The 10,821-nt window shown below is 36.4% G+C and overlaps 1 protein-coding gene across 1 annotated transcript; it reads right to left on the bottom strand.

Moving 5' to 3' along the window:
- Positions 1-5,127: 5,127 nt before the first annotated feature.
- Positions 5,128-10,440, bottom strand: LOC147523898 (single-strand DNA endonuclease 1-like). Its single transcript, XM_086600698.1, is given in 15 exon segments — positions 5,128-5,592; positions 5,694-5,824; positions 6,147-6,247; positions 6,458-6,540; positions 6,935-7,027; positions 7,583-7,755; positions 7,970-8,032; positions 8,310-8,369; positions 8,371-8,384; positions 8,517-8,589; positions 8,683-8,734; positions 9,642-9,766; positions 9,858-9,919; positions 9,989-10,146; positions 10,230-10,440. Coding segments are annotated over 15 exon segments (1,659 nt in total). The 5' UTR covers positions 10,298-10,440; the 3' UTR covers positions 5,128-5,189.
- Positions 10,441-10,821: the final 381 nt, after the last annotated feature.

Below are 10,821 nucleotides of genomic sequence, written 5' to 3'. Positions count from 1 at the left end.
TTTGGAGATTTCAATGCAGTAGCATCTTTAGATGAAAAAATTGGTGGCCACAATGTTCTTAACAGAAGCATGTTTGATTTTAATGATTTTATTAATGATATTGGTTTGATAGACCTAGGTTTTAAGGGACCTAAATTCACCTGGTGCAATAATCGCTCTTATGGTAATCATATTTTAGAAAGACTAGACAGAGCCCTTGCTACTCCTAGTTGGGTAGATTTTTTCCCTGAAGCAAAAGTTTTTCATATCCCTAATGTCTCTTCGAATCACTTAGCACTAGGCATTACTCTTAAAAATTCTGAGCCATTACCAAAGAAACCTTTTAGGTTCTATGAAATGTGGTTACGTGATAATACATGCAAAGATGTGATTAAAGAAGGTTGGGATTCAGTGGAGGATGATCTTACCATGGGAATAGTAGGGAAAAAACAGGAAGCCACAAAGGAGAAGTTAACAGTTTGGAATAAGAGACAGTTTGGAAATATTTTTTGTGAAATAAGAAATGTGAAGAAGAAGTTGGAGAGTTTGATGACACATGAGATGAATGAGAGGAATTATAAAAGTATAAAAGAGCTAAAGGAGAAATTGGTAGAGCTTTTTGAAAGAGAAGCTAGCTTGTGGAGGCAGAGATCGGGTCAAGTATGGGTGAGAGATTATGCAAGAAATACAAAGTTCTTTCATATATCTACCATTTATAGGAGAAGAAAAAACAGAATTGAGAAACTTCGAGAGGATGATGGTTCATGGAAAAAAGGAAGAGAAGAAGTGGGTAAAACCATAAACAATTTCTTTACAAAGCTCTTTGAAACACAATACCCTCAAACTGATAATTCCATCCTAGATCTTTTCCAGCCTATTATAACCAACAGGGAAAATGAATTGTTAGGAGTTTGTCCCTCTGATGAAGAGATATGGAGAATCATAAAAAAATTGCATCCCTTGAAAGCCCCTGGACCTGATGGCTTTCAAGGGATTTTTTATCAAAGATGTTGGGATATAGTGGGCATCACTATTATCAAAACAGTGCAGGATTTTTTCTTATACAACACCCTTCCACCAGATCTAAATGAAACTTTCATTACCTTGATCCCAAAAATACCTACTCCAGATCACATATCCAAATTCAGGCCAATCAGTTTATGCAATTTCACATACAAAATCATCTCAAAAATTCTAGCTAATAGACTAAAAACCCACCTACACAAAATTATCTCACCCTTTCAGGGAGCTTTTGTAAAGGGGAGGTTTATTGGTGACAACATAGGCTTAGCAAGTGAATTGTTTCACAATATGAAAAAGATGAAAAAGAAAAAACAAGGCTGGTTGGCCCTAAAGTTGGATATGAAGAAGGCGCGCTTGATAGAGTTGAATGGTGTTTTCTCAGACGATTTTTTTGAAAACCGGGTTTTAGCAGAAGTGGATAGATATGATTAAAGTCCGTTTGGAAACAAGATCCTTCCGAAGTTCTTTTAAATGGCTCCCCTTTGAGTCATTTGTTTCCACAAATGAGGTCTAAGACAGGAGACCCCTATCTCCCTACCTCTTCATTCCGTCACGGCTCTCTCTAGAATCCTCAAGCAAGCCGAGGATGATGAATAGGATTAGTGGCATCAAAGTGAGAAGAGGATCACTCCCTATCATCATCTACTATATGCAGATGATCCGATCATGTTTTGCAAGGCAAATTTGGATGAAATAAACAAAGTGTCAAGGATATCTTCTGAGTAAGTATCGCAATGCATCCGGGTCAAGAGGTCACCGGGAGAAGTCTAGTGCTTTTTTCAAGGGAATGTGCATAACACACATCAAAAATGATTCTTAGGAGATGGAAGGTAAGAAGGTCCACGAAAAAGGAGAAATACTTGGGAGTACCAATCATATTGGGAAAGAAGAAGGGAGAGGACTTGAGTATCTTTTAGAAAGTTTACAAAGGAAAGTCGGTGGTTGGAAAGCTAAAATCCTTTCACAAGCTAGCGAACCACTTTAGTCAAATCAAGAGGGCAAGCGCCCTATCTATGCCATGGGAGTTTATGCTTTACCTAACAGGATCAATGAAAGGATAGATAGGCTCAATCGGGATTTTTGGTGGAATGGAACAACAAATACTACTGCTTGGCATACTATGAGTTGGGAGAAACTTTGCAAATCAAAGGCAAATGGGGGTTTGGGTTTCAGGAAAGCCAAAGAAATGAATTTGGCCATGTTGGCTAAACACGCTTTGGAGACTTATTACGATGAGAATTCGATATGGTCTAGAACTTTCAATAGTATATATAAGTGGGATTGTTTTAATAACCAAGATGGTAAGAAGAAAAAACCACAATCTTTTTTCTGGAGAGGTGTGCAGTTAAGTATGAAAGCAGTAAAGGAAGGATTCATGTGGTTACTTGGTAATGGCTCTAGGATTAAAACTTTTTCTGAACCCTGGTTACTTTTTCTTGAAAAACCTCTTATTTTAGGAAACCACCTAAACCCAGAAAGAGTCAACCTAAACCTCACACGTAGAGTATCTGACCTATCTAAGGAAAACGAGGAGGAATGGGACATTACTAGGTTAGGAGATTTGTTTCCTAACCTTATCTCTGATTGTATTAAAACCTTAACTATCAAACCAAATGTCATTGATAAAATCATTTGGTGGAAAGATAAGAAGGGAGTTCTTACAGTCAGGTCTGCTTACAAGTTACTTGCCAAAGAATATGAGGAGGGTGAGAGCTCTAGAATGAATAAAAAGAGTATAAGGAGGATCTGGAAAATAAAAACTGATGCAGCCACTCAACTCTTTATATGGAAAGCTTACATGGGAGGTCTACCCACTGGAGAGGTTTTGATGCAGAAGAAGTTTAAGGGTGATGTAACTTGTGTTTTCTGTGAAAGGCACGTTGAAACTGATTATCACCTTTTCTTTGGTTGTGAGTGGAGTAGAACATTATGGTATGGATCAAACATAAGTTTGAGGGTAGATGCAAAAGAAGAAAAGGATATCAGATGTTGGCTTGATGATTTCATTAGCTGGGAGAGAGACAAGGATCTACAGGCTTCCAGTATCTATGGTTTATGTATGATGCATGAAATCTGGAAAGCAAGAAACAAACTCAAGTTTGAAAGAAAGAGGAGCAATTTCCAGGAGCTCTACACAATTGTGAATCAAACAAATCAAGAGAATCACGTAAGCCTATACCGCAGAGAACAATCCATCCCCTAATGGCCGGATCTTCGCCATGTCATAAACAATACTTTAGATTTTAGTGTGCCATAGGGAGTTGTACAAATATAGGAATCTCATCTCTTTGATGGTGCTTTTAACGATGTGAGAATAAGGGGGCGCCGCCACAATATCACGTCCATATGGTAAATTATCGGGGCGATACATGAAATTCAATTGTCAAACAGCCTATACAGCAGAATGTTATGGAGCGAGAAGTCACAACCGCTTCTAATTGAGAAAGCTAAAAGCGGGGCCCTCTATAGTCTTGGGAGATAATCGTCGGTTGATGGGCGTGCTTGCAGGGAATGAGAAAAGCTTAGGTTGGCAAGTAGATGAACATGTGAAGAAAATTTTAGATTTATTTCAAGTCTGTAATATAAATAATGAGTCCAATTCCGAGTTCTTTTGGATAAGCCGTAACACCAATGGAGATGCCCATGAACTGGCCAAGTGGGCAGCCAGATATGCAGGAATTGGACCTCCTCCAAATTGGGTTATTGAGTCTGTAACTCCTCTTATGAGATTTTAAATATATGGAAAGAAGTGGTTTATCGAAAAAAAAAAAAAAAAAAAAAAAAAAAAAGTTGTCTTATTCCATTGAACTCGTGCACAAAATATTGTTGGTGCACAAAACCAAATCTGACTATCTTAGAAAGATTAAAGACGATGGGATATTTGATAAAAACAAAAGGTTTGATCCAGTGTCACTGGGGTGTATGTAAGCTACATTACAAACAAGGCCCATTTGTACTTAACAAACCTTTTACAAACAAAGCCCATTTGACCTATATATATATATTTGGTAAAGATATATCAATATTTGTTATTAACTTATTACTATTATATTTTAGGAGTTAAATTTATATTTAGTCTTCATTTAGTTTATCCGATTAGTTTCCGATTAATTCCCAATTAATTGTGATTACTACGATTAATCACTATAAGTTTTTGGAGCGATTTGGTGCCGATTAACGTTTAAACTGTATAAAAATATAGTTGATATATCTAAAATATCGACAAATATTATAGATATTATAGATATTTCTTGATATATCACAATATATTTTTTGTATTTATTTAAAATATAATAATAAATATTAAATAAAATTGTTATCTATATAAAATATCACAATATATCTCTAAATATCATAAATATTGTTAAAATTATTGAAATATCACCGATATTTGCAGTTTCATATATCTCTACACATATCGCAATATTTTTGTATCCATTATTGAAATCTCGATATATATTGCGATTTTTTTTACTATGCTCTTGCCCATTGCCTTATATATTGATTCATAAGTACGTAAACCAAAGTCAGTTTCTGGGACGGCGACTTCATCAAAAAAAAAAAAAAAAAATCTAGGATGGCGATGTTGTGAAGAGTGGTTGTCCCAGTGGTGGAGATTATTTGTTTGGTTGTTGAGATGAGAGAGTTAACCGAGGTGGGAGAGTGGGACGATTGCGGCTCTTTATTAAAATGTGTAGTCGTATAATAAATTAATCGAGTCTGAGAGATACTGAAGTTACTCTTTTGCTTGAACTCCGAAGATCTATGCTACTGGAGTTAGTAACTTGGGAATAGATTTTTACCTTTCTGAGGGGTGGTCACTTGTTGATTGTTTTTTCATGTTAAATCAGTGCACTTTTTTTTTTACGTCCAATTACTTTCTGGGAAGGGGTTCTGGGCACATATATTACAGAATCTGCCTTTCTCTGTTCCAATTTTTTTTCTCCACACATGTTCACTACTCACTAGGGATCATCTATCCCCGTGATTTGGATGCTCAGAAAGTGTTAAAACGGGTAAAGCATCAAAGAAAGGACGATGATTTGGGTTGTCTCTGGTGAATATGCCCAAGGTTAAAAAAAAAGAAAAAAACACAGAAGAACAAAAAATATTGACAACAAAACGTTAACAGGAGTAATATTAATTAAATACACATAAGATTACTTTACATCACCACTGCAGTTGGTTTAGGACACATCAGTTTTGATACTTGCTATAAATAACCTGAGCTCTCTTGCCTTCCTTGCATATTCAGGAGAGGTGTCAGTTTCTGATTCACTTACATAAATTACATCAACGAGTGGATCAATGGTTTTTTGTAATTTCCATGTTTTACAAGGCAAAGGGCTCAAAATATCAATTACCTCTGGTAAGGCCTTCCCTATAGGTAGTTGAGTATGTGCACCGCGACATGGAGTAGAACCAGAAACAGCATTGTTTTCTGATTCTATATCGATCAACAGGCCTTTAAGTTTTAGATCAATTTCATCCAAAGCAGCTGTCTTTTGTGGTTTCTTCGTCTTTGGTTTGAGACTCTTCTTCTTCCCTTGAGTTTTCTCCTCAAATTCAACTATCTTCTCAGGACAAGCACTACATCAAAAACCCAAAAGGATAAACTGTTATTACGCACCTTAATATAATTAGAATTTATGGTCTAATTTAGCATGCGGATGGAAGTTTCGAACTGTTACCACTCTATTAAATCAGCTGGAACAACAGAGCTTTTGAGTCCATCATACTCTTTCCAAGCCACCTCAAAGCATTTGCTTCCCTGCACTATCCTGCGCTTGATGATAGCAGATATAGGGCATGTGACTGGTATCTGCAAATTAAACTGTTTTAGTATAGAACAAAGGAGTATATACTCAGTTCCAGAGAGCAACTTGCACAATAAACAAACTAACGAAATCGGCCAACACTTCGAATAGAACAAAGTCAATTATTATTATTTTATTAGCACATCCATCCGTAATAGTTCCAAAACCATATATACAAACTGAAACTATAATATATATCAAAAAATAGTTTAGACAGTTGAAGTGTCAAGACTCAAGTGTGCAGAGTTCCGAATCATGACAATCGAACACAGATCAAGTCATCCAAACATGAGACAACTAAGCTACCAAAATTTTCAAATATAGTACCTCTTGCAGTGGAAGCTGGACTCCGAATTCTGATGATGTTGACCGCAGAATGGCAAATCGCCTCAAATCTCTCTCAGAAATCTTTGGAAGAATATACTCATCTGCGCCCCAAAAGCAATTATATATAACTCCAACAAGATAAACACATGCATAGTTGGTGGTTTTTTTTGTCACAGAGGTTGGCTTGGGTCAGTGGAACATTAATTTGTATAAAGATTATAAGAATTACAATAAAATCTTTTACATGACGCTTCTATGACGTTTACTCATGCATCCTTCAAAAAATAGCATTTCCAAACGATGAGGAGCACCTGTCTTTTCAGAAGGCCAACCAAAGAATTGACTGCACAACTTTTGAAGTTCAGACCTCCGAAATGGATGATGAACAAGAACCCTACAGAGGTTAAGACCTTATTAGGATCAAGAGTAACAAATGGGTCAACATGTAGAGCATGAGTATTTGCCAAACCAAAGAGTTACCAATGACCAGTCATATCATATATCAATGAATCAATATATCTATAGCTGGAAGCATATAAGCACAATCATTGACTACCCCACAGTTTGATAATAAGTAGTATTCCTAAGTACACACAACTTTTATAACATTCTTAGGTGAATAGTGTATGCATACACAATGGTGTTGTAGACTACGCAAGAGGAAGAATTCAAGAGAGAAGTACAAGAAAATCATCCTAGTGCATACCATTTAAATGTTATTATGATGTGCAAAACAATAGAATACTGTGTCAAGACCAATGCACTAAATTTGGTAGAGATGACTCTACCTATGCACCATCTCCGAATCTGGTGAGTGACATTTTGGCTTCAAATATGCATCAATCACCTTTTATGAACTGATGATCCTTCTGCATGTCTTTCTCATCTGCTGACCATATCCAATTAAGAAGAAAGAATCAGCTGAAATTAAGCATTCATCATTTGAAGTCAATGATCCAAGAAAAGGAATACAATTTGTGTTACATCTAACTTAAGTATCCCTAGAACGATAACACAGAATGCGCACATATTCCATGCATATATCGGTTACCAGATACCTCAGTACTCATTATCATATAGATGTTTGGGCCGACTGCAACTAAAAGTCATTTACGGATAACCAAAAATGATGACCACTTCAAATGTCATTACAGTGAATGGAGTGTTTCAAAAAGAATTAGGATAAAATCGAACTCCAAGAACAAAAATGATGAAGCTTCTTTGAGGTCACAAGAGAACTCACTGTACTCCCAGTAAATACTTTTTTTTTTTTTAAATACTTCAAAAGTCATATACTTGTCTTTTCTTTTCAACTCTACCTCTCTTATTTTCCCTTTGTTTCTTACTAGTACAACCTCGAACCACGCCAACTTAAAAAATATAGATGCAGGTATGGCTTAACAAGTTATCATTATCCAGACAAGAGATTTCGTTACTCACCAATATTTTTCTGTCTATAACCCAGGGAGTTCTCCTTGTTTGCGTCACAATTACGAACTTCCCCTTGTTTCTTCAACCCTTTGGTCTTTTTGACAAATGCAAATCCCTCTGAAGCAACCTGCCGAAGGACATTATGATCCCCCAAAGATCTAACAATCTGGCATGCTGTCTCCTGTGACCAGCAGAAAAGCTTCAATTAATCAGTACAAACAATTTCAACTTGTTGGACTCTTCAACTTCTTACAGAAAAACACAAATATGCAATTCTGTAAATTGAGGGGGGGAAGGAAAACTTCTAGACACTGACTGTGCCTTAATACCCCATCATGTTTTTAATATCCAAACAAAAAAAATAGTTAAATGCGCAAGTGATTCTTTCTTACATACCGGCCAAACCCATGAACACCATGAGAGTAGTCACTTCCAAGAAGTAGGGCCAGTGTAATCTGAGAGACAGAATTTGCAATTGTTCCGTGAGATTATTGAAAAGATAGATATCCTATACTGTAAAGCAAGGTCCAAACTTAAGGGTACGCTGTACACTAAACTTGTTCACAGCCATGAGCAGAATCTCTTAACAAACCACAATCATAAAAGCAATAATATTACGAACTTCTTTAAGTAACCAAATACTCTTGACAAATATCTTGAGCTGCTTAGTAAGCATTTTATAGGCCCACAGTTTGCAAGGAGATGTTTATAAATATCTAAAACAGAACTTACAAGTGAGTTCCGTCCAAAACCAAGTTTTCTCTCAATATCTACCATTTCATAACAAACTACTGTGACCACCATCCCCTGAGTCATCATCAAAATATGTCATGTTTAGTACAATAACAGGGCATATGAGACAAATATATTCGACCATCCCGAGACAAGTTGAGAGACGAGCACCTCAAGATGTCGAAAACCCTGTACAGACTCGCTTACCTAGGTCAATATCTCTGTAGATTGTCTTTGCGCCAAAGAGGAAAACATCTGAATCTGCAGTAAAACATCCATCCTGGAGAATATGGCACAAAGCATTTTAAAATCTTTAGTACTTACCAGAGTATGATCAAAAGTTCAAAACTCCAGAAGAATTCAATCAACTTACACACAAGGATTCTGAGTTCAACAACGCACATTGTGCTTCAGCTTCCTCAATGCTGTTTAGAAAAAAATTCAAATGAGAGAAGAAAAACAGATACTATCTCTACACTATCTTCTTTTCATTGTTATCAAAAAAGTATTAAATAAACAAAAACAAAACCTTTAAAAAACAGGTAACAGTTGTGATATTACATCAATCCTAATCGCTAAACATGAGTTATAGTCGTGCATATCTATATTTCGATCAAATGATCAAAAGAAATTAATGTTTGCAGGTATCATAGGGAAAGGTAGTGTTGAATCAGAATTCTGAACATACTTGGCACCCTTCATCCAATCCAGAAAACTTTTATGGCTCGTTTGCCTTCGCTTAAATTTTAAGATGCTTGTATAGCATATGCTACAATATACAACCCTACCAAAGCTTGTACTTGTACCAATTTCCAGACTCATTAAGGTATTAATAAAATTTGTCTCTTAAATGATTCTGCTGATTGCTTTTTAAGATTACACATAGTTAATCTAGTTAGGAACATTGTGTATGAGAGCATCTCTTATAAAACTCAAGGAAAAACTCAAAGTAAAACAATGTCAAACGCACCCCAAGACTTGAAGCTTCAGAAAGTTCTCCCCCAAAGTTGAAAACAAAACAGCAATCATTACGGACTTCAAAGCAACTAACAAAACATGTCTCCAGGTAATGGCTTACATATTCAAAATTTCAAATGCTCGATACACTTCCTAATCCACGTTTGTTCACACCAAGTTTCTTTTTAGATTTTGAAACCAGTTTAACACTCATTTCAACTCCAAATGAACAAATTACATTGTGCCCATACAATTAAAGAACATCACCACAAAAGATGATGTATATCACTATAATTTTTCATAATAAATGTCATTCTCTTTATTAAGTGCTTCTTTGTTGAAAAATAGAACTAGGGAAGTGCAAGTAAGGATTACCTATCTAAACACGGGATACCCAATGCCATGCCAAGGACTTTGGCCTCTTTTATCATACATGAAAACTCAGAACCCATGTTTCTAGGAAGGGACAGCTTTTGCGATTTTTTTTCATCTCGTGTGGCCTGTCTCAATAGGGTTGTTTCCTTAGTACAACAGAGACATGAAATGTCAAAGAAAAATAAATAATAATGCATGGAGTGGAGCAGCTCCTACCTCACTTCCTGAACCAAGACGCCGTCTATAAGTAGACAATTTGATGGCTGGAATAGAACCATCTAAACCATAACAACAACAAGTCAACAACAAAAATGTTGTTAGATGATAGAGAGAAGAGAGGCACATACCAGCAACTAAAACAAGGGTGCAGTTCAAAGCGAGAAGTGCTCTAAGACGGTGAAAGAGGCTTCTGAGATAAACTTTGTCCTTGATGCTAGAATGAGATTTACACACATTTTGTAGCTGAACTATCCAACACGACAGATCTATGCAAACTCTCTTGTTCCTTAATTTTCAACATTCAAAAATAAAACAAAATCAAATAAACAAAACAAATCTTCATTAATTTAAGCAGTGTCAACTACTTACTGAAGGTGATGAAGGGGTAGAGTTTTCTTGCAAGATTCCAATATATCCCATAAGTTTTTCACACCCATTTTCTTTTTCAATCTTCAAATTTTAAAATTTTAAACCCCCCAAATTATGGTGGCAGGGCATTATTACCGTTGCTGTTGATGGAAATGCTACTTCCAGTTTGATATGGGGTTTTTTTATTGGGCCGGATTGGGAAGTTGGATCAGATGAGACCCCATTTATAAGGGCTCGAGCCCATGTAAAGGTTAGGGCTTCACTCTAGTGCCTTTACGGCTTTGGAACAATGTCGACTAGATAATGGATGAGAGTTTTATTTTTTTCTCCAAACTTACACTAGATAACTGCAAGCAGTGGAGCAGTAGGGGCGTGAGCAGAGGTGGAGAAGAGAGAGGGAGAAATGGATTTGTGGTGGAAAAAGAGAGAGAGTTGGATTTGGTTGAGAAGGAAAGAGGGAGAGGGAGAGAAATTGCTCAGGACAAACCAGAAACCAACCAAAATGCTTTTTGGGCCACATACACCCCCTGTCAGCCCAGAATTCACTTGATAACTAGATAACTGCAAACATTGGGGGTGAGCAGAGGTGGAG

The sequence above is a fragment of the Coptis chinensis genome, chromosome 1, assembly GCF_015680905.1.
Source record: "Coptis chinensis isolate HL-2020 chromosome 1, ASM1568090v1, whole genome shotgun sequence".
Taxonomy (NCBI): domain Eukaryota; kingdom Viridiplantae; phylum Streptophyta; class Magnoliopsida; order Ranunculales; family Ranunculaceae; genus Coptis; species Coptis chinensis.
The sequence above is the reverse complement of the archived record's forward strand: the minus strand, read 5'-3'. Positions and strand labels throughout refer to the sequence as shown.